Source organism: Toxorhynchites rutilus, chromosome 3 (genome assembly GCF_029784135.1).
Source record: "Toxorhynchites rutilus septentrionalis strain SRP chromosome 3, ASM2978413v1, whole genome shotgun sequence".
Lineage (NCBI taxonomy): Eukaryota > Metazoa > Arthropoda > Insecta > Diptera > Culicidae > Toxorhynchites > Toxorhynchites rutilus.
The window spans coordinates 56,545,994-56,571,599 of NC_073746.1; the positions used below are offsets into that span (position 1 = coordinate 56,545,994).

The 25,606-nt window shown below is 38.2% G+C and overlaps 1 protein-coding gene across 1 annotated transcript in view; it reads left to right on the forward strand.

Annotated features, from left to right (window-relative positions):
* Nucleotides 1–25,606, forward strand: part of LOC129775115 (uncharacterized) — a 109,155-nt gene that overhangs the window by 4,129 nt on the left and 79,420 nt on the right. Inside the window, exon 2 of the mRNA XM_055779398.1 lies at nucleotides 23,565–23,616. Within this exon, the coding sequence (XP_055635373.1) occupies nucleotides 23,565–23,616 (52 nt within the window). The remainder of the gene's footprint in view (nucleotides 1–23,564; nucleotides 23,617–25,606) is intronic.

The following is a 25,606-nucleotide window of genomic DNA, read 5'->3' on the forward strand; positions in this document are numbered from 1 at the left end:
GTCTAACGAACGGTGATTGGACATGAGTCGAGAGAAGATGCGAATAAAGTCCCGACTCAAGTCCAGACTTTTGAACCATGGTTTGATGCTAACCTTAGGAATAATCGAGTGAAGCCACCGACCCAATTCATCTTCGTTCCACTTACGTTGCCAGTTAGCGATGGTACGGACTAAAGAATAAAATTCATTGAAGGCGATTTGCCGCTGATAAATATCGCCTTCAATTGCACCTACCTTTGCCAATGAGTTAGCCCTTTCATTACCCGGAATTGAGCAATGTGAAGGGACCCAGACAAAGGTAATGACATAACAGCCTCTGGATAAAGCACTCAAAATTTCTCGTATTATCTCAAGAAAGTACGGCGAGTGCTTTTCCGGCCTCACTGAATGGATAGCTTCGACAGAGCTAAGACTATCCATTACAATGTAATAGTGTTCAACAGGTCGTGAGGCAACGCTGTCCAGCGCCCAGTGTATTGCTGCCAATTCAGCAATATACACTGATCAAGGATTCTGAAGACTGTGGGAGGTGCTAAAAAATTCGTTGAACACTCCAAATCCTGTGGACTCATTCATAGAGGATCCATCAGTGAAGTACATATTATCACAATTGATACGCCCATACTTTGCAAGATCGTAGGAACGATCCCCGATCGATGATAATCTGAAATTCCATTGATTTTCTCTTTCATGAATATTTATATTTCGGATATTATTTTAGAATGCATCGAACTGTATTGTAGTAACTCTTTTTTGATGGCCCTGAAAAGCGCTGTGTTTTATGGAATGGATCAAATTTAGAAAATTTAGTAAACCTTGTAACATGTTGTACTTTTAATCTGGAAGCAATGTACGAATATGCCAGTTGTTTTGAGCTTATTGATGGTTGGGGACTTTCCGATCAGTTATTCAATTTCCACAAATTCACATACTCATCATACCCCGGCAAACAAATTATAAAAAATCAATTTTATTTTTATTATTATTATTTTAGAATGCATTGAACTGTGTTTGTACTTTTTTTTTGTATATGTACTCTTTTTGGAAAGGTTTAACCCCTTCCCGTATTATTTAATAAGTGACACATCAAGTGATTTCACTACTCTGCTGAGCGTTCTAGCGCCCTATGTTATGCAAGTACACCACGAGTGAGATTCGATGTTGTACGCGAAAAGTTTAATGGCCCTGAAAAGTGCTGTGTTTTAATGAATGGTTCCTTAACACACAATGTTTTGGCCATTTTTCTTATTTCATTTCCAATCGTGCTTCATTGTATTTCGTTACTGTTCTGGTTGCCCCTTTTGATCTGTACAATTTGAGGAGCACAAATTGTACCAATCAAAAATGGACACATTCTGCATATGGATAATGCTTGATATTTCACAATTATTCATTTGTTTATCTCAACAAAAATAAAATGTTATTCGAGTTAAGACCGGAGGGGTCAATTCGGATTTTTAAAAAACTGAAGTGTTTCCTTTGACGGTCGAAACAGAAGTGAAGTTCTTTATTCTCTCTTAATTCTAGGTTTACATAAATTGCGGGTCTGATTCCTTGAAATATAAACAAAAACAATAACGCGCTGTTGACGGGCTGGTTTCCTGGAAATCGAACGCTGTGTTTGGATATCGTTATACCGCATGATTCGTTTGGTGTGGCAAATGATGATTCGGATGGTAACTTTCATATTATTAACACGTTGGGCCCAGCGTCAGTCCCTAGGGGCCGACGTTGAGCTTTCTGGTAGGAAAATGCTAACTGACTGGGACTGACAGTTACAAAATAATAAAATAAAAATATATACGGTTTGTTATCGGATGTTTTACAAAATGTTACTACTTTCTAGTTAAATTTATGACTATTTTCTATTTATACAATGAGTATCTTTGGGAACCGACACTAATATTGTGCAAACACTCTTGATGCGAGCTGAATGGAAAGCGCAGGAAGAAAAAATTGGGGCTTAACGTGTTAAGAAATGCTCGAGTTATATCTTTCAATTTTTCCTACTTGTTCAGTGCCTAGATTTTCATTTTCCCCCCTATATCTTCCGGTTAGACGTAGTCCTACGTCAATATTTGGCACGACGAGCTTTTCGGGAAAATGGCTTCTTACAAGAAAGAAGGCATGTGACTCGCATTATGCTCAACGTCCGTTATGCAAGATGTTGTTATGTGCAATTTGCTGTCCCTGCTCGTTCATCCTATCCCATCAGATCAGATAAAAAATCACGTCACATCATTGGGTGTATGGCGCTTACCCCACCCCATTTTCAAGCTTTTACGGATTCTTTTTTCTTCATATCTTTGTAAAACATCGAAGTATTTGAAATACTTGGTTTTCTTTATCGATCTATAACAAAAAAGTGAAATGTCAATTTTAGTGCTCACGCCATTCCGCGAGATTACGACAGATGTGGACTAATAACTACAATCTTATTTTATACAGGGTTATTTTTATAGAGGCCTATAATTTTGAATCGTGCAAAACCATTATTTCTGACATATGGCAACCTCGACTTGAAAGGAGTCCAATGGTACGATTTTATCCTTCATGGTCCTCAAATTCATTTTTCGCATGATTAGTTCGCCGAACGTTTCTTTCAATAAACAAAGTGTGATACGCGCTGTGTGGCATGTTGTTATGTCTTGTTGCCCAAGGTGACAAGGATGACCAAGGTGCCTAGAAGTATATTTAAGGGTGGGCCAACAAGTCAAAACCACTCTGCAGCAGTCTTGGAAGGTTCTCCTAGGTGAACGATTAGCGACTGAACCGTTCATCAAAGTTGACTGCTTTGCCCATCCCATGGTCTGGTTTCCTTATACATTCTGACATGTTTTTTTTTTCGTGACGGAATGGGTGGGTCGATGTATATTAAGAATTATACAACATTTGCCGATGGCAAGTACTTACCAGAATCGAAGAATAGGAGATGACTTGGAAGATGGCGACACTCTTTTATTCACAAAGTTTCGACGAGAGCCTGGTTTAAATGGTTTAACGTTGATAGAGATTTTATTAGAAAGGTTGATATCTAATCAAATCTTGTCTCTCTCATGTAGGAAATTATATTGAGTTGCACCGAAAGAAAAAAAAGGCTACTGATTGGAAGGTTCGAATGGGTATATTCACGCATACCAGTTCGTGATATCTTACCAAGAAGTACTTATTGTTATTTTTGACCCAACTAAACTTTCCTACACTTTCCCAAATTCTATTGCACCCGTTGGGATCAGTTCACTACAGAATCCACATAAATTTCACAAGGCAGCATTTTCGGTTATAAAATATCTAATCTGCATCGCCGGGCGTTATACGGGTCATCACAGGCAATGTTTCAGACAAGTATAATATAGCCGAGGCATGCTAGCTATTTAAACTTAAGTTGAGAAAGGCATTGTAATATGATGGCTTCTCATCGTATTCAGCTAAATTGAATAAACGAAAGAAAAAAAGAAAAAAGACGACTTATCGATTAATATTTTTGTAGGCGCTTTATTATCAATAAAGATTTTTATGTACATTTATGAGTATCGATACAAGAAAACCATAGAATTACGAGTTTAACGATATCTATTTGATTTTTCTTCATGAGTTTACTTTTGCAAGCTGCGAGAAAAAAAAACATTCGTGTCATTGAGCCTTGTTAAGGCTATTTAATACTTGTTCTTGTAATACTTGTGGGAGAATAGACACGACAAGATAATTGTACATCATGTCATCACCAGACCGCATGTTCATCGATATATCACAAATTATCTGGAAAAGGTGAACTGGGAGGTTCCCTTTCACCTGCCATGTTCCTCAGGTACTGATCCCTTGGGCCACTATTTGTTTCGATCCAAGACTTCGGCCCTCTCCGGAGAGTGGATCTGATATCTTCAATACAACCAGACTTCTTCCAGTATGGAACTTGTATATTGCCTGAAAGGTGTGCCAAGATACAACCTCGATATATCATCCCATTGCGCATTCTTTGATTAAAGTAACATTAATTTAAAGTAACCTAATTCATTAATTGATCAATGCTGTCTCGAACCTTGTCCAACGTTTCTTCAGTAACCCGCTCAGCGTTGTAGAAGTGTAATCCTATGGAAGGTCTTCGAAATATCCATTTACCGCTTCAACTACTTCTTCATTTGGAACTCAATTAGACGCTGAGTCTTTTCTCGTTGCTACATGCAAACGAGCAAACAGCGATCCCTGCTCGAAATAACACACCGCGGGCTTTGTGCTCTGGCATTTGCTTATCGAATGGTACCAACACTAAACGCGTCCTTTCAGCTCAGAGGTTAAGCGATTTGCTGCGTGTGTGCGAGGTGGCACACATTCGAACCGACTCGTTTTGATCATTATTAGTGGGGTGCAAATAATTCGCCACTTTTATGCATGTTTTAATTTTTTTTGTAACCAGTATCGGTATCTGAAAAACACTCACGAATTAGCATGCGTAGTTGTCTGTAATAACGCTGCCTGTTGTTTCCCGTGCGGGGTGGCGTCACCTCGGGAAAGGTAACTGTCAAGGGGAGTAGTCTATACTATACGTTTGCGCTACAAAGTGTTCATTTCGGGGTGACCTCGAGTTGGTCATAGCCAGTTTTTTCGACTCCTCGCTGAGCTTTTTGTCTGTGCGCCAGCCATTCCTCGCACTCACATTCTCACGAGAGAGCTGTGTCAATTGGAATAAAAAATACAAGAAATGCTCTGCATAATGATAGATATAATGCTGCTGGAGCAAAACTGCTGCGCGCTAACCTGACGGGATTTTTAAATTGGGTTCTACGGCGGATCGAATTAGCCGAACCAGCTAGCCTACAATTAGAGCCAATTTGAGCAGGGTTTTGTGTGTGATCGTCCAAGTTTGAAAACGGCGGAAGAAAGAGAGCTGCATAGCTACTTTCACTGCCAGCTTGCGCTGGTTCCGTGATGATGGGATCCCGAAAAAAAGTCCGTTGATGTTCAACTGAAATATGGAATATTTTTGTTTGCGACTCCAATGAGCACAGTAGAGTTCAAAGTTATGTCTGATAGAGCCTTAGCACAGTTAAAAAAAACTGAACAAAAAACTTATTTAAAAAAAAATTGTGTAAATTATTTCCATGAAATTATTATTTATTGCTTTCTTTTATTTCGTCCGTGTTTTTGACTGCTGGGCAACGTCATCTCTGTATCGGTTTCAAAGCAATTCACTCGTCCACAAATTGTCGCACTTTTTCAACATTTTGGAAGCGTGCACTGGGTAGAAAGCGTTTTTCGTTCGAGCTGCGTCAGTGTTTTTTTGACAATTTTTTCAGTGTGTGGCCGAGCTTTTTAGTGAAACAGGCAGTGAAGTACAACAGCTCATGATTCAATTTGTTTATTTAACGTTTGTAGACGTCGGCCTTAACAGTTTCGTACGTTTTCAGCAGCTTGTAGCAAAGCAATCCTTGTTGGTCCCGCCAAATCCGGAAAGATTGTCGCAGTAGTACGCCATGGAAAACACTTCTTTAGCAATTGGTTCAAAAATATCTATCAAGACGGAAAATATTCGTTCTAGTATTCAGGAACTCTCATATTTTACAATCTGATTCTTCAATAACGGGAGTATTTTCTGTGGTCCACCAAAAACGATCTTCATATACCGTTAGCTGGCTTTTTCATTCTCTAACACGCGATCGTTGATGGTGCCATGATGCCTGTGGCAATAGTGCTGTAAAAAAAAAGTATCAATCATAAGAGGCAATGGTTCCTCGTTCGCAAAATTTTCGCAAATTCCGGTTTTCGATGCCGCCTTTCGTCGCTTCACTCATACCGCCCCCCGTCAGACAGGATGGAGCTAAGTCGTTAACTGGCGTTTGCCCTCCGCTTCGCGCGTTGATGGCTCTGAACCATTAGAATAGGTGATGATCGGATTGGTTTGATTCAGGGGACTGTTTGGTTTTCTTGAGGAAAAAAAATAGTTTTCAATTCTTCTTCCGAGGCACATTAAACTAGAAACTATGGATGAAATCATTATGAATATCAGAGTAAACTATCCATTCTGTGATGACGTTTGATATATTTGCTCGAACTTTTGACAATCGTTAGATAAATAACATTAAGTTAGTTTATATCTATAAGTCATTTTTGTGATGGAAAAGCTTGCTTTGTACGTTGCTGATTTGCACTTTTTCAGGAGAATGAGAGTTGTAAGCACGGCTTCTGCCAGTGCAATTCAGTATAACGTACATTTCAATAACAAAATTGTACGTTGTATTGAAGCAGAAAGAAGAATTCAGAAATATAGATCAGATTACTATATTTTTATAGATTTATATAGATATTTTGTTGCTGTTCGAATATGGTAATAAAATAATAAGTATATCCAACTAGTATCTACAAGTATAACAAGTATCCAACTAGAAGGTGAAACCAACCTTTCTGCCATTTTCTCTTCATACGGTTGATTGAGCACAAATAGATAAATAACAATAATACAAATAAAACATAGCATTGAAACCAAAATCAATCACATTTATAAAATCCAAGAAAAGTGAAACATTTCACAAACTAATTCATAGAAATGATAAATAGAAACATAACCTTTCCTGATGCTGTTGTCAGACCATTTCTCAAGTGTTTCTACATGCAATGTTGTCTATGATACATAGCACATTGGATACCTTAATATTTTCATTACCAGAATCAACTGATGCCGAAATTCGAAGGATTTCCAAGCGCAAGAGTGAATATCAACTGATAGGTTGAGCATTTTCTCAACGATTTCGTTGTCTTTTAGAATCACTTTAGAAACCCTGCGTCTTCTTCATCTTTTATATCCAGTTGGTTGATTTAATTCGCAATGCTCTTCAGCTTTCCTTGCAATACGGATAATGGCAAATTGTCTTCATCATCATCCGGTGTCCCCACGAACTACATTTTCCAGGACTTGTAGAAGGCAGACTCCGGCACAGGTTCCTAGGCGTGTGCAATGTAGAACATTGCGAATAACATATTGATAAGTTTCAAACTATCATGGAAATTTTTGCTCCGCCTAAGAAATAATAAAGACAGTTTTGATATTTTTGTATCGAGCCTTCAGTAGCTGTATCACATGATAATCCATCGGTTGGATCAGTTGGTTGAGTTGGGAAGCAAAAACTTTAAAAAATGGCTCTATCACTCGTTCGTAGATTGTCTGTATAAAATGTATCACAAGAGAGAATAGTTCATCAAATTCAACAAATTTTGCATCATCAGCGCATTTTTCTATGCTTTGTCGTGAACAGGCAGCTCGTGAAGGTTTTTAAAAATCCGATGATTGTTGAACTTTCCAATTGACATAAGTCGATGCTTAGGACTTCAATCCATGTTTGCAAACGATAATGTGAAGCGCTTCTCATTTGTCTAGGGAGAATTTGACGAGTCTCTGTAGATGTACGTTGTCAATAACTTTGAAGTATAAGCCGCTCCGGTTTGCGCTGAATATTTGACATGGTTGCGAACGCAGAGAACTCCAAATACTTGTGAATGATCCTGACTGGAAAGCTTATTCCCGGTTATCATAAGCGAGCGAAATGAAATTCGGAAAATCAACATTTTTTTCGATGCCAAATCACCTTAATATGCATGAAACGTCGAGATCTGATGTCATCTCGAAAAAAAAATTTTTGACCGAAAATCGACCTTTTCGGACACCATAGTGACAATGGAGGTATGGAAAAGAAATAATCATTTAAACCGACCAAGTACATTTTGTTCATTGGCCCAAAAAAATCACCGATTTAGGGGAGTCTCAAAGCGCTCAAAGTTTTGACATTTTGACCCTTGCAAATCTCCCAAATCTCCCAATGCCAAATGACTCAAAAATATATAAAACATTGAGATCTGGTGTTATCTCGAAAATTTTCGGCCAAAAATCGTCATTTTGGGATTTAACTTGTATGACCAAAAAATCAAAACTTTGAGTGCTTTGAGTACACTTCTAAATCATGTCCGATTGGGCTGAAATTGGAAGGTTTCTCGAGGATCAAAAAGCAAAACTTTGAGCGCATTGAGGCACCCCTAAATTACGTCCAATTGAGCTGAAGTTTTGCACAGGTCTTTTTTTTTTGGCCAATAAACAAAATGTACATGGTCGGTCTTTGAAATTCGACGATAATTCTTTTCCATACATCCATTGCCACCCTAGTGTTGATTATTGATTTTTTCAACACTGCTGATCGATTATATTCTATTTTGTCGCAGGAAAACTGGGAGTAATACAGACAGTTTAAGAGAAACTTTGATTGTATCTTCGGGAACTTTTTTTTCAATACTTAAATGCAGTTTTTGCAGTTCAATATATTGTTTTTCCACATTGTCGGTTCACATGTTGTAGTATTTGTCCTCTTCATGTGTATTTCGAGCGAAAGATTTTTGTGGGACTGATTCGCAGCGGTATATACGAATAGTCCCTCGTTCGTGTATAGTTGTTCGTTATTGACGATACGCGTTGGTAAGCATACGAATGAGCAGAAGAAATACAGTAAAACCTGTTTTTGTGCGGTTTTTTTGAGCGAATTTTTTTGTGCGATTTTCTGTTCTTGTGCGGTTTTTTTGTGCAATATTTTTTGTGCGGTGTATGGCAAGAAGCATATCGAAGTTATCGTCCATTTAGTTTTTTTTGATGGTTAATATGCGTTTCAGTGCGAGAAAAGCATATTTGCGTCTCAATTATCCACTCCTAAAATCATTCCCTCCTCTCATCAAATGCTCTAAGTTTCTCTAAGTTTTTGCATGACATGATTTCTAACAGCAACACGTTTCGACATGCAACAAAACAGCCACTCGCAACCGAAAAGGCAAAGTGTCCCATCGCAAAGCAGGGTAACAAAAGGGAATTGAACGGTGAATGGCGTGGGTTTGAGTTATTTTCTTGGGGGAAACTTTTTTTATGCGGTCCCTATTTACCGCATAAAAATTTTTTTTTTCAAAATGTGTACCGAACACGATTTTTTAAAGCTGCTGGTGAAGTTTTGCACGATTTTTTTTATGCGACTTTTTCTGTGCGGTCCAGGTTTACCTGTATATAAAAGGTTTGCCTGTATATGAAAAAAAAGGGAATGCCTCTGGTTTTCATTAATTCCAAACTGTTTACATACTAGGGCTTGTGATGTATAGCATCGAACAAATCATAGAAATTTTCCGATTCGATATGTATATATATCATCAAAATATGTTCACCGCAGCAATGGTTAACATTGACATGATTTTGAAAAACGTGACCTGTTTCTGTTTTGGCACCCTTGCTGAAGGGCATAGACTTACGTCGAAAAGTGTTCTATGATGTTTTTACCAGAATAAAAACATTGTCGATCTGCTGTAGAGAAGTTTTTGCGGTCAGAATTGAGCTGCGTAACCTTTAGCGTGAGATGTGCGGATATTAACAACTACGAACCACTACGATCAGAACAATGATTGTAAATACGTCCTTTTAAAAAAATCAGTGGTAATTTAAAATGGTCATAAGATTATGAAAATAGTGGTTTCAGGTAGCTTCCATTTGTACCAAATTTCAATAAATTCGAAGAGGGTCGCGTTTTTGGCGTGGAATTGCTCCATACAAATGAGTTCATCTTTTTGAAACATCCATAATATCGTCTCAACATTAACTTACGTATTCGAATATCAGTAATGCAATACAGTAATATATGCATATAAGCAATGAACAAAATTTCGAAATTAAACCACTCAAAATGCTTAATTTAAAAGTCGCAAGAAATAGATTGGAGATTGGATTTGATAGAAGAATTACTCTTTCCCTCTCCCTCTCTCTCCCTCTCTCTTTCTCTCTCTCTCTCTCTCTCTCTTTCTCTCTCTCTCTCTTTACTTCTCTTTCCCTTTCCCTTTCCGAGTATTTTTTATGTGAGAAGTCGCTTTTTACGCGAATTTCGGAATTTACGCAGATTCCGGAATTTACACGGCACGTATCAACCGCGTAAACTCCAGTGTAAACAGCTTTTATGTGCTAATTGATGTGACTTTTCACGAAATAAATTTGTATATAAAACTGATTAGTAGCTGACAAATAATAGGAGAAACAGATATCATGATTTTAGTATGCAAAAAATTCAGTTAATCAATTGTTAGAATATGGGTTGCATTTTAAACTAATAATTCACTGTTTCTTAGATTTTTAGATGGATTTTGGAATTTACGCAGTTTATTTTCACGCTGATTTTGGAGTCTACGCGGTATCCCCTGCCCTGTATACCAACAAATTCACGAAATTTAGGAGATGATTTTTATGTTTTTATATAGTTTCAATTTTTTGTGGAATTGTAACCATTTTAGGTAAAAATGTAAAAATGGGTTATGTCTGTGATACAACCGCAAGGTTGACGTTACTGTTATCATAGTAATCGTTATTTTTAAGTTGCATCTGAAACAATTCTCAATGAATATGAATATTCTGGAAGATTGCTGAAAAGTGCAAGCTCTGTTCTATGCTTCTTTCGGGCATATTCTGAGAACACATGAACTGAAAAACTTTGCATGTTCATCTAACACGGTAGCAAAATAAAAACGGAATTGGTAAGGGTGAGGAATGTAGTTTTAGTAATTTTCGCTTCCAACCGACGGCATGCACAAACCGCTAAACAACTATGACTGAGACTGAGATTTTCAAGAAGACGTCCATATTCTTTTTTTTTAAATTTCAATAGTTTATTTTTGAATCAATTTCGAACTAATGAAACAAGTTTTTAGGACAAACATAACTCATAGACCTTTTATCTTTCGAATGAGGTGATTATCATACCACTTTATCCAGCCGGCAAAGATATTTTCTCGAGATATGACCAATTTCATTTAATGAAGATCAACTTAAAAAAAAGGTTTCTGGATACGCTCTTATAAAAAATCCGTCGTAATTCACATTGATCATCTGATAATGAAATTTGTTTTTTTTTGCAGCTACCCAACTGCCAAAAAATCAGAGAGGGTCAGGCAGCACTCGGTTGTTTTGACGTGGAATTACTCTATACAGACAATCAATGATTTGAATTCCAAATTCGAGGTGAAAAATCAAGATAAATAAAACAAAATGACACAAAATTGCATATCCGTCAATCCATTCATACTCATACCCACACCATTTCATTTCTATTATATGAAGAACTTGAGTGGTACATATCTATATAAACGAGAAAGCGTTTATTCATATTTTAACGATCGTGAGTTTTTTTTTTCCTATTGCCTGTTGTTTATGGTAAATTGGTCCGTTCTTATGAATGTTTTCACGGTGAATTGATGTCAAAGTTCTGTCGGATGTCAAGAGATAGCAAGTGAATTTCACGACTAAGCATTCGGAACTCATTCTTCAATGCGATTGAGTGACTCTAGCCTCATTTCCGTAACTTCGAAGGTGTTGGTTTGTAACACTGGATGAAATAATGCTGAATGTAGATTCCATTTATGCCTAACTTTTTCTAGGATATTTAAAAAAATATTACACTTCAGTCGAAGCCAAGTGGTCCCCCGAGAAACATTGTTGTCTTTTTATGAAGTGTTTCCTCATAATATTGAGCTTGATGAAATAATTTGTAAAATCATTTCCTAAAGATGGAGAATACTCCAATACTATATGGGTTGAAAAATCCCGGGATTTTCAATGAAAACAGTCGTGTTTTGGGCAAAGCTGTGTGTGTTCTCCAACATAGTTTCCTTCGAAGGCAATCACTTGGTATAACGAGTTTCCAACTCTTTGATTCCCTTTCTGTAGTACGAAACGTCTAAGTCTTCGAAATATGCCTCAGTGCCACTCTGCACACTGCCTATTCGACTCAGAAGTGTGGTAATGGATCCACGTTTCATCCCTTGTTCCAAAACGTCGAAAGAAGCCCACTCCTTTGCGCTTCAACAACGCTAAACCAGTTGTTGATTCAACAACGTGCCGCTATTGTTGGTCGACGGTTAGCAAACGCGGCACCCATCGCGCGGATAGCTTTTTCATGTCCAAAATGTCATTCAAAATGTATTTCACTCGTTTTTTTTAAATACGTACAACCTCAGCTTACTCGCATAACTTCACTTTACGATCGTTCAAAACAAGTCGATGACCTTGTTTAACGATTTCTAGATTCGTAACCTCTTTTGACCTTCCAGAGCGAGATGCATCTGCAGTGCTTGTACGGCCCATCTGAATTCCACTAAACCACCGAAAACTTTTTTTCTGAAGGACCAGAAGTGGTACAACATTTCGTCAACCACTGCATTAATTTTTCAGGAGTTTTTCCCATCTAAAAACAATGTTTGGTCAAAATACGATATTCCTCTTTTTCCATTTTCTATACGAATGCTCAAGTAGTGACACTTAAACAACCGTAGTTTGTGAACAAATAAACGAAATGTCATGACACTTCACATAAAGGATATGATGTTATTCATTTTTAGTGACGCCATCTGTTGAAAAATCCCGGGACTTTTCATCCCATGCAGTACTTGGCCTTTCAGAAACCAAATTGAAGGAAGATACGTTCGCGACCCAAACATTAGAAAACTTATACCTCATCAGTAGTTTGTTAATACCATGACGATTCTCAATACCATTCAATACCATGATTGATACTCAAAAAGTAGGATGGATCATTATTAGGCGGTAGCAAAGATACTGACCACAAAAAGAGCGTCGGGCGATTATTGAAAGATTCCAAATATTTGATCGTCTGAAAGAGCATTTCAGCCAATCTCACATTGACAATATTTTCGAAAATGTGGAAGCTGCGAGTGAAGAGTAAGGTGGAAGATTTTAGTGTGTTTAGTTATCTAAGTAAAATGAGCAATTGAACATAATTATGTAAGGCTTATTCCATGTTTTTTTGAGTAACGGATTTATATATGGTAGGTGTTAAGTCACACCGGATCATGTGACATTTTTATGATTTCGAGAAAAACGAACATGAAGTTTGGTGCGATAAGTTGTTCTCACTGAAAATTCGAAACAATTTCGATACGTTATTTCTGCTGCACGCGTGATTTTCCAAGTCTGATTAATCTTATCTTATAGACTTATCCTAATGCAATCAATAACTCAAAATTCTCAATTTTGCGACTTGGTCCACTCTGACTTAACACCGACCATATCATAGCTATCTTCTAAATTGCCAGAGAACTTGATGGCCCATGACAAAACGGAGGTCATTTTTGGATTCGGGCATCCATGAACGTGAAGATCATGTCGTACAACCAACCAGGTCTCTATTATTATTTTTTGAAGACCTCCCATACCATAAAGAAAGGAATGTTGATCATATTTAAACATGAACTGATAACAAAAACGAGGATTTGTTTGGCTTTTCGTTATTTTGGGCGTATCTCTGTTAACGTCATGTTTCATTGTATGTAGAACTTTGGCATGTATTTTGTTCCAAAAAACCTTGCGTTGTTTGGAGAATGAATGAACAATGTAGATATGAGATGTAGATGAAATTGAATATAATTTATAATTTCTAACGAAATCGAAAGAGATTGGGATTCGTGATGACGATTTCATAATGAAGTTAATTAAACTCATCACCATGCATTTCTGATATGAAAATCTTGACCTATAGTAAAGTAGAATGGGAGACATGATAACATAATCTACAGGCAAGTGATTGCAGCCAAAAATAATAATATTCGTACCCTGTCTACATCGTGCTGATAAGGAGTGCCGTCATTTCGGATGACCGGTAAAAGCCGCCCGGAGGTTATCAAGCACAATTTCCTCATTGACATGGGGAATTCAAAAGATGCGCTAAGGTGTACATCATCCGGTTGTTTTGATATCAATTTTCCGTAATCGTTTGATAGTGGTCATTGTCGAAACCATGAATTAATCTATTTGAACGCGACATAAAGAAACCGATAAGGCTAAATATGGAGAAACAATTGTTCTGCGTAGTGAGTGCTACGTTTCAGAGTGACCGGAATCGTAAATCATGACTAGGAAAAATATTCATTAAGTTGAGCATTTCTATAAAAACTATTTTATGAATAATATATCCTACTGTTCATAATTTCCGTCGTCTCGAGCTTCTATCATTGCATATTACTCAAACAAACCACGACGAACTCATACAAGCCTAAGTTTTATTGCACTAGTCCTAATCGCCAAAGGAAGCAGAAAAAAAGAACACACCAATCCAGTACTAAATCGCCTTGAACTTTCGAAAACCTACGAAAAAAAATTTGCCCGTAGCAGCGAGTGATGGACACCGGGATCAGAATAAATAGCAAATTTAACGAGCCATAAATAAGCCGAATTCGCGCGCTTGCGCTTTTACACGTCACGTCTACCACCAACTCTAGCTCCGATGGTGGGGCGAACATTAGCTCATAACATTTCAAATAATTTTTCGGCAAATGTGTGTCCAATGCTGCTGTTGCTGCTACTACTTGCACTGAGTCGGTGGCAGGCACACACATGTTTGCCCCCCGTTCCAAATCTGGTTTCCGTTTTTTACCCGACCCGACATCTACACCGACCTCCAGCGAGTGTGGTGATGTGTTTGTATGTTATAAATGCAGATATAATTACATGTTTTCGTGGTCCCGCTATTTTTCTACATTACCATACCAGCGTTGCTACATACCCCGCGGGTTCTCTATTCATTTGGAGATCAAACATGTGGTCCCAAGCCACCGCCGTCACCTCATTCCCTCGAGGCCGGATCACTGCAGCCGAAGTGTTCGTTGATTTGCGTGGTGAATGTAAAATCTCAATGTCATTACTGTTTTGAGTTCGCGAGATATAACCAAACCAGACAGTTATAGATGTTTAACAAGCTGACGGCATGAACGCCGTAGCGTCGTAGTTCAATTCATTCCGAGCAACTGGCGAATTACCACTCTTGAACTTGTGTCTCTGGTTTGGAACAATGTGTGCATGTTAATGTGCGCCGGATTTCGCGACATTGGTAGTTTGCATAAACGCATTGGATGCAGACTCACGACGATAGGTCACCGTGACACAGGTGATAGTCGGGCATGAGAGAACTGTAGGCTAGCAATGCTCTTTTTCGATATTAACAAACAGCCTTGTTGAATTGTTTATATGTGTTATGGCAATTTCCCATGTGACACGTTAATTGTCTGTATCGTAACTAGGCTAAATACATAAATTAATGTTCTAGCGACTACCCGATCCAACTACATCGAACGGTGGTGTTCTTTTCGTGTTGTATCAATCGGAATCAGTCTCTGAGATCAATCTCAACGATTGGCTAGATGCTAGGTTTGCCGCAGAGCTTTGTCAGCTTATGCTTTGTCTATCTATACTTTAAACTGTTTCAAGCAGTCGACATTCACAAAAATATTATATTATTATTCTTCCTTGCTCTGTGCCCATGATTCGGTCTAAAGATGGTCTTAACTACCAAACTTCATAGTTTTTTTTATTCTTCGGAAGATTATCTACAATTAAAGTCACCCCCTTCTCAGCAATTTTTCATTATAATGCCTCGTCCACGCAATCCTCCACAAGCTTTCGGTTGTAATCCAGACTATACCTGATATTAGAATATCAAACCATTTATATTTTAATCTAGTGATACAATTGAATCAGGCTTATTCCATTTAATGGATCTATGATGGAATCATTATATGAAGCTTAAGTATTAGTACTGCAAATTAGTGTTTCAAAAAATTTCACTTTATGTGAAAGCATAGGTACAAATGTCCGAGCGAGGAATGAGAAAGGACAGTTGAAATAGGAACTATAACGGGTAAACACACAACATATGCTAGTTCTTTGGATCATTGTATCCCTAATTCGCTTGTGTTAATATACTAATTTTTCATTCCCAGTTTTTTCTACTAGATGTCACCCAACGTAGCAATCGAATTTGACCATAATTGGGCTAACTTGCACTGACCGAGCTGGATGGTGCACTGTGGTTGTTCCATCCATCTGTCAATCTTTATTATCCAAGTGCAAAAAAATGACCGAAAAATCACTCTTCGGGATGCTTGCTACTCATCTCGCCACGAAAATTCCATGAAAAAATGAGCGCACACATATTGTTGATGTGTCATTGTACGGTTTTAATTCATCCGATTTATTATGACAGGATTCGTAAATTGTTTGTGCTTCAAGCAGTGTGGGGCTGTAGACCACCAATTGCGAGCAAGGTGAGATGGAATCAATTGCTAAGAATAATAACGCATGGAACGGTACAGAGGGAATCTGCACCAACTCGTCTATGGGATTTTTGAATGTCGAGGTGACAGAGAGGTTGATGTTATATGAAGGAATGTATGCAAAACAGTACTCTTTGCTATAGGTGAGGTTTTGCTGAACACATTGTCAAAAACATATTAATGAGGCTAGCGGAATCCGCATTAACATTAGTATAGAAAACATGGGTTTCACTGAATGCTGGCCTGGATCCATAATAAATAGTTCTCATAGGTAAATCACAACACTGCTTTGTACTTGATACTCACGATCGCTCTCGCATTTGGAAAGAAAGAAACGGTGACCAACCATGGTTTGCTGGAGATTTCGAAGTGGTCTGTTTCGTGGTACAGAGTCATTAAGTGTTGAAGAGAGTCTGTCGTGTAATGCTTGTACTGCTACATCAAAAGATCCGATTAGTAATAGGCAATCCTAGTCAACGGCACCTGCTATAAGATGTTTAAGACTGTAAGAGTAAAAATCGCATTGATGATCTTTATCTGACTCGTTCAATGGAATCATCACTGTTTTTTCTCCAAATGCAAGACGAATGGAACAAGGTGATTGTTGATGGGTAGCAAAGGTACGGACGGTTCTATGAGGACAAGTTGTTCTAGAAAACGGACGAAAATGAGATCGACCGGTCTAAGCTGAAAGTTTTCATGAAAATCTAAGAATCACTATATCGTTTTGACATGGAACAGCTGATATAATAAGCTTTATTGTTTTGTTCAGGTGCGAAACATTTAAAAAACAAAAACACCAGCGTTTCATAACTATATAATTAGATGGAAGACTCTACCTACTTTACAGAATTAACATCAATTCCGCACGAATTACAATGAGTTCCCAATTCATAGGTCATCTTTAGTTCTCAATCGGTTCAAAAACTCTTTTCTGGGTGGTTTCGACGAAGCTGTGGCAAGTTGTACTCCCGACTGTTCATTCGTGTTGATGGGAAGTTATCCGTATCAGGCCTTCTTTAGAATCTTCCACCAAAACTATCAAACTTCCGCCCCCAAATAAATGGAGGGTTTCACTGTTAATGTTTTGAGTTAATTTAAAACAAACATTTAATCAGAGCGGTGTAGTCGGAGAAAAAAATCCCGACTCCGATTCTGACTCCGACTCCGCACAGTTAATAGTAACAACTCCGACTCCAACTCCTGCTGAAAAAAGTGAAATAATTCGAAGCCAGGTTTTTAATTGTAACGTTTTATTTACTATTTTCTCTGATTAGACGATAAATAAAAACATCGTGCTCGTTACACCAGAACCGTTCAGCTAAATTTCCCTTCATGGAAACACAAAGATCTGACTTCACAACCTTTCAAAGCAAAGAACAACCTTTCTACGCTGACTTGAATTGGTTGCATGGCAGTAATCGTTCGGGCAACATCCACGGTAAGCTGGAATTACCATGTACTGTCGTCATCTTGAATGATTGGTCATATTTTTAATTTTCTGGCAAACAAGCTGGGATCTTTGCTCTCTCATGAAGATGACGACTCGGGATTATCGCTGCAAGATTCGCCGACAGGTTCATTATCCAGGCTTCCGTTCAATGCTCTCGTTCTTCTCCAGACGTGTAAGGATATTTTAGATTTCGGAACAGACGTAATCGGCGGACTCAAAGTACATGACGATGTCCACTTTCTTCGTAACGGGATGGAGCTCCCATTATGCACAAACCGTAGAGCGCAGTTGGATTGCTGTTTTCGCCATAATTTCCGCATTTCAACTGATAGCGCTGTCAAATCAAATATCACGTTTTCGATTAACGGCCTAAAATGTTTCGCTATCACGGAAAATATATAGCCATTCCATGCCAAACCGATATGATGGTTCTCAGAATTTAGTGAAAACTGGTAGTTCTGTTCCTTGTAACAAAATATAAGACCCGTATTTTTCAGTTTTTATTAGGGTGCCCATTTCCATTTTAGGGAGGTTCGAAAAATCTTTTTTCCCGTTTTTTTTTTATTTCCAAAAAATTACTTTTTTTTAAATTAATTACAAATGAACCACTGGACAGATTCAGATGATCGATGTATCAAATTAAACAAGATTCTTCAGTTTGATATGTCGATTTTCTGAATCGGCTCAGTTGTTATGAAAAAAAGGTACTTTGACAAATCATAACTCAAAACGGCACAAGTCACATCTTGATTTTTGGATATAATATGTAAAAAACCTCAGCTTCCAAGAAAAAATATAAAAAAATATGGCACCCTCTAGTCCAAAGCCCAAATGCATACATGCCACAATACAAATACAATCAATAAGTATGAAGATTAAATTAAAATTTTTCTTCGCAAGTGCAATATTTCTTCAAAACAGACTAGGTTCAATTTGATGTGTTGACCATCTGAATCGATCCAGTAGCTCGAATGTTATGATTAAAAAAAATATCATTTTTGAGAAAAGAGGAAAAAGTTGTTTTTCGGACCCTAAAATGGAAATGGGCACCCTAATGAAAAAGTAATAAAAATACGGGTGATGCAGAAGTTAATTTCTTTCCTGAAATTAGGCAAAACGTTTTGGATCCAGCACGTGATATCGGCTTTGAAGGTTTGAACGATAATGATGTGTTTAATCTACTTGAAGCTTATGGGGATCCCCTTTCATATGAGAAACTCATTCAGTTGTAAGCAGAACCGGAATTTGATGAAGAGACAAAGACTGTTGTTTCCAAACAGCTAACATAAAAAAAAATTTGGAAAGCTTTTTCTTTTTTCGAACAAGGAATAAACATCCTCCTTGAAAACAATCCTGACGTCGAACGTAGCGCTAAAGTTTCTCGAGGAATTAACTCAGCCATTAGCTGTTATAAATAAGAAGGCAAGACAAACAACTTATGACAATTGTTTTAAGCCAGGCCCATTCTTACCAGCGAAAAATGATAATGACAGTGATCTGCAAGTTACCATTTCTTCATCGTCTTCAGATTGAATCCATTTTCAAAAAAAGTTATATGCTTAACAAATTTGGAACCGATCCGATTGAATTTGTATGAATCTGTGTTAGAATAATTGATTCCGTATACAGCTTTTCGCTTTACGGATTTTTAGATTGTTTTCTATCGTGCAAAAAAAAACATTCTGTTTTCATAGGTCGCCATTTTAGAAAAAATATTTTTTCTGATTTGTAGGAGGTTCATACGATAGCGACATCTTTACTGATTCAGAATCTGATCGATTTTTTTTTGTCTAGGATAACCAGATTTTATTATGTCTGGCGGTGAAAGGTGAATATAAAGGGTCATCCATCAGCGACCTGACAGTTTTGTGTCTTCGTGTAAACGTACTTTTAAGACTATCTAATGTACTGTCAGTGTCAAAACGTTTGTCAAAATCAACATTTTCATAATGGTGAAGTACACGCAGAGCTGCTCAGTTTCATCAATATCACTGACAACTGACGTGCAACGTTAGTCACTTGCTACTAGAGATGTGCCATCCGCTCATGAGCTGTTCCGAAGAATGGACTCTTTGAAGTGAGTTGACGCGGAACAGCTCGCAAAAAAAATCAAACAGCTCTTCAGCTCACTTTGATGATGATGAAGGAGAGAAAAGAGCTGTAGAATTGAAGAGAGTGTGTGAGCTGTAAGATTCAAATGAACTGACCGTCTCTCGCTCTTCGTGTTAAGACATCAGTTTAGTTTCATTTGTCCCTCGTCTTTTCAACTGTTATATTCGCGTTGACGGCATTGAGCTTTGTTTACCAGTTTAGGGGGCGCCAAAAATAATAATTGGCTCTCAGGCAGAATGAACACGTTTTTAAAATTCAAATTATTAATGAAAATTAACTTCTGTGTATCAAATGAGTATTCTATTTCAATGAAAAACACTTTGTTTGCAGGCGGTGCAAAAATCTCATAAGATTTTTTTTTTTGAAGAAAACTTTCTATTGTAATGTAAAGCCTCAGTAAAAATGTCGGAAATGTTGTACTCGCCGAGTCTGTTGTAAATAATAGTCTGGAATACGTGTTTCAAGTAATTAATAATATGGTGTGAAAAATTTCATTTGAATTTTAACATTTTCAAACTGGCTTCGTGGCTATCGAGTTTGGGACCCAAATTGAAAGTCGGCACTGACAACTGAGCTGAAGAGCTGTTCATAAAGAACAGCTCATTTAGATGAGCTGATATGATCAGAGCTGTTCATCATGATGAGCTGATTTGCACACCTCTACTTGCTACTGACGGAGTACTTGTTCAAATGGTGCCTGTTGCGGGGCTTCGTTAATACGCTTTGATCGATCAAGTAGGCTGTAAAAATGTCCGTAACGAATTGTTCATTGTCGCAGATTGTTTTTAATCTTCATCGAGCAAAGCAGATTTCCGAATGTGCACTATGATCTTTAAAATACTAAGAAATGCGCCAAAATGTTGGGAAAACATGACTCGTTAAATAATGAGAACTTCGAAAAATCTTTCAGGACATGGAATGTTTAAAATTCAGAAATATAAAGGAAAAAATGGGGTTTTTGAATTTCTAGGCTAGGACAGCCCCTTCAAAAATCTGGGGTAGCATTCCGCCTTTCGAAACGAGTAACTCGATTCGAGAAAGTTCAAACTCGAATCGAATTGAATCGGGTATTACGTATCTTTTTCGAGTTAATACTTTCAGTGTACTAGATTTCGAGCAAAATTGGTCTCGAAGAGAAACTTCAAATTTTTGGTTTCGTAAACAAAGCAAAGTTCATTGCTATTGCAAGAAAAAAAATGCCGAGTTCCGAAAAACAAATTCAACTCGATGTTATATTAGAATTGTGATTAGATAGAAAAGATTGCGAAATGTTTTTTGACGACAGCGGTAGCGGAGAAAAAAGCACGCTTATTCCACAGAGTCGGGAACTGAGGAATAAAAGTAACTCTCTACCACTAAGTGAAAATGAGTGAGTTTGTTTTTCAGGTTTTCGATATAAATAATAATAATTAATTTTTTGTTTCAAGTTTCGACAGTATATCAAGCTTAGTCGAGAAGCATTTAAAAATATTTCGGATACAACCGTGTTCCAAACAACTTTTAAAGGCACTGCTACTCCTGCAGCTTTGAAATTAACGGCCGCTTCGATCCTTTTGGCCAATGTGTCGTACTAAATTACTATAGAAGGGAACTTGGTCACTTGGTATGGCTCAACCATTTTTATCAGTGTTCAATGAAATGATGCCACTTTTGGAAAGAAGTTTATGCGAATAATGGATCGAATTGGATACAACATCGTTCAATGACACAATGCAATATGTCTTCGACAAATACCCGACAGATACCCGGTGTAGTGATGGTACTCGTATAACCATTCTAAGGCCTATATAAAATGAAGACATGTACTTATTTCGACTCCGTTACTTCCCGCACCGGGGTCCCTCGCTCATAAGGTACTTTCTTTAAACTGTCCTCTTCGCATCAGAGGTATTCAGCAAATTTCGGGCGAGATCTGAATGTTCGTCCATGAACTCCGTCAAATGTTCCCTTTGAGAGGTGTTGATGATTATTGTATTTCTTTGTGGTTCCATAGTGCTAAAAAACAAGTTATGATTTATGCAGCATACTAAAAGTATTGTATTTATACTCACATACCTGTACAAATAGACGCCGAAACTGAAGGAAATTCAATTGAAATTTTATGTTATGTAAGGTTTAGTATTAAAATCAACGTTTAACTATCATTTTCCCATACGACGATCAACCATTTCTTGTTCTCGTTTCGAGTTAAAAAACTCTCGTTACGTTGTAAAAACATTGTTACGTAATACCAAACTTTGCTTGAAACTCTACTACTGCCTTGTTTGTTTCACTCGTTTCAAGCTCGCTTCGAGATCCATAATGGCAAAAGTAGTCGAAACGAACGAAAATCACTCGTTTCAAAATGAGAAATGCAACCGCTGGTTTTTAGGATTTAGGTTACGAAATCAAATATCAAATAAACTAAATATTATTTTTAAATGAACTAAGATTTCGCCAGCCTCGTGACTCGTGACTTTCGCAAATAACTTTCGGAGAAGCATATTTTTCAGTGTACAGAGAAATGAGCTCCAGAGTGAGCCGGAATGGTGCTACTAAAACGAATCAAATCCATCATCCCGAGTATTCACTTATCGGGCAGGGCAGCAGGTCGAGTGTGGTGGTGATATTCAAGGTCCCTCAAAACAGAAAACATGTGTGTGCGGTGCGTACTGTTATTGTCATCCCACGGGAAGAATACCCATCATAAGCAAACGAAATGTATGTGCCTGAAAAATATCGCCACCAAGAAGATTTAGCACAACATAATTTTCTCATCGTGGTGCGATTAAGCGCTGACAAACTGTGGCTGTTGTTGGTTCATGTTTTCTCTGGCGAATAAAAGCAACAAAGCAAAACATCTCGGCGACTGGTAACCAACCATTCATACCCTCGGCATTGCCAGCTTCCCGTGACAGCGAATGCAGCATCTCAATGCTCGCCCGAGTCGTCATTATTAATTCATTAACGAAATTGTCCGCCTCTCAGACTGGCTGGCAGAGTGTGGCAATGGGAACGGAATGATGTTGAGACTCGGGAGAGCTCGGCAAATTGCGATGACGAGAAGAGGAAGTGTTACTACACAAGCAACAACAAGACAAAGTGTTAAATCGTGAGCACATGTGCGGCTTTCTTACGGAGCATGTGAGCATCAACGGCAGCACCAGCAGATCGTTGGAGTACCCTTTCAGGGCCACGGAGGAAACTACTGCTCAATGAAAAGTCCACAAAGCGTGAAAGGGAAATTCCGAGTGCTTATTGTGCACGTATGAATGGAAAGCGCAACAGTTGGTTGGTTTTATGTGGGATAGCGAGAGCAAGTAGCGCACGGTGGAAATTCAGTGTATCAATGGGAAAACGGTATGCTAATTTGTGTCTGTGTTTGCGCCAAACCGCCCTCGGAAGGAGCCGAGAGCAGCACTAGCGCAAAGTTCAATGATGCTATCAGAGACGAGTGGCGTGGTTTCGCTTACAAGCGATATTCCGACGTTTGCAACTAATTAGCACTGAGCTGCTTATTTGTATTCGTTCGTCTCTCTGTCGCATGCAACTGCACGAGAAGAGGTGTCGACAAATCATCTCCGTGTAACGCTAAGTGGATTCATGTTAGCGCTAATGTTACATGATTGGAGGTATACAATCAGGAAAGCAGCAATCTGAATTGAAATGTAGGCGCAGATTGTATCGCCGTTTTCTATTAAGTTCTCATGCAATTATCAAACCAAGTTATTAACACATTTCCACTGTGAATATACATTGGTATATTGTTCAATGTATAGAATTCCGATGGTACATACTCTCGAAATGCTATAATTCGGCGGAAATTTGTCTCGTCTCGCGTCAGAAACATGTTCGTATATGTCACATTCATTAATTTTCATTTCGTTTCCTCTTTTCACAGGTGCAACAGTGGTGTCTTGGCGCGTCAACAACCAGGAACAGCTGTTTGTGAGGTATGATTATCGTCGATTGAATAAACAGCTTATTAATTGGCAGTCTGAGACACCGATATCGGTTAATGTATCGCTCATTATCATTAACGATATGTTTCAAAATTTGCATCCTTGTGCATTGCTTTTTCAACGTCATAAACTATATGCAAGCCCCTCCGCTGTCGACTGTGTCGTGAATAAGAGATAGCGTTCTTCGAAAACACCAACGGTTGCTTTTGAAATAAAAAAATGGAATTTAGGAATCAAATATTATATGATGAATTCATCGGAATAGGTAAAAAATTAAAAATTAATTTTACGTTGTTGTCTACATTTACGTGGTTTGATAAAAAGCAATAGTGCTTTACGTACGGAATTTCAAATTGAGAAATTTTTTCTCCTAATGCATCTGGTAAGTTCACTGTTATAGAAGTGAAGTGTATTTTACGAGTTGTGAAACACTTCAAACTGTAAAGTCATTTTACATGGCGATATCGATGGACCCCACAACTCGTCCGTATACGACGATAACATGGAAGAAGCGGTGATAAATATTTTGTACAATCTGGAGAGGTTGCTAATTCAAGCATTTTTTGTCTGAAACATGTGATGCATGGTACCATGCAAATATGTTCATACATGATATCAAAGACACTGTACATCTCCCATACGGAAAGGAAGAGAAATATATACAAAATGAAACTTTTTATTTTTTTGTTTAGCTCTGCGAGGTATGGTTATTAAATAACGAGACTGCGCGCCCGGAGGACGCCCTAGAGGGGTGGGGGGAAAAACGAATACTGCGTTCGGTAGCTTGAAGTGTCTGCTATAAATGTACCAAAACACGTTTTCGTCACTATAGTAGTTTGCGAGCAGCAGTGGTTTGAATGGAACGTGGTTTGTAGTGCGCGTCTGAAATCATTTGTGACGAAAAACACGAACAACAACGCACCTACCCCTAACGCGCTGTCGGTGAAGCAATTTTTAGCCGATGAGGGCATTCCACTGCTCGAACATACCCCGTACTCGCCAGATCTAGCCCCATGCGATTTTTTCTATTTCCCAAGATCAAATCCGTGTTGAAATGTACCCGATTTCAGTCCGTAAAAGAGGCGAAGAAAAAAGCGACGCGGCTTTTGAACGCCATCACAGAAGAAGAGTTTCAGCACTGCTTCGAACAATGGAAAAAACATATGGAAAGGTGTGTGAGGAGCCAAGGGGAGTATATTGAAGGGGAGCATATCGTTGTACCGTAATTTTTAAAATGTAACCCTTTTTTCGTAACCGGTCTCGTTATTTAATAGCCATACCTCGTATTCTCTCACATTGAGGATATTAGGTGCACAACTAAGCTCTCACTTACTGGTTCCGTCACTTGAAAGAAGGTGAAGACGCTGAATTAGAGGCATTGCTCGATGAGGATCAGTGCCAAACGCATAAAGAGTTTGCTTCAGCATTAGGAATTGCAACCCAAGCCATTTCCGAGCGATTACATGCGCTGAAATTTTCAATCAAAATTTTAAACTATCAGTTCAGTACAGAAATAATAGACGTAGTCCTACGTCATTGGGACTGACGAGTCTTGCTTCACGTGGTTGGTTCGGACAAATATTCACGCTGCGAAGGCTATGCTGTTATTCAATATGCATTCATTTCTTACGTAGGACTACGTCTAACGCATTAAAAATAAAAATATAATCTCATTACACTTTCCTGAGTATCTAGATGTTCGTTTATCGAGGTAACATTTGTTGGCACTACATGGGTCGTTTAATTCGCCTCGCGTAGTCTGTATGATTCTGCTATTTGAAGATGATCGGGGGTGGGGGATGGTGGTTGTTCGATTTGTAGCGAATGAAAGGCAAAAAAAATAAACTTGCAGTATCGAAAGCAATCATGACGTTTTGGTTCGCATACTTGTGTATCATAAGGTGTCAATCGAAGCAGAGTTCTCACGTTCTCCTTTGTGTCGAACGAATGCTATGGGGGAAATTACTTCACATGCTTAGTT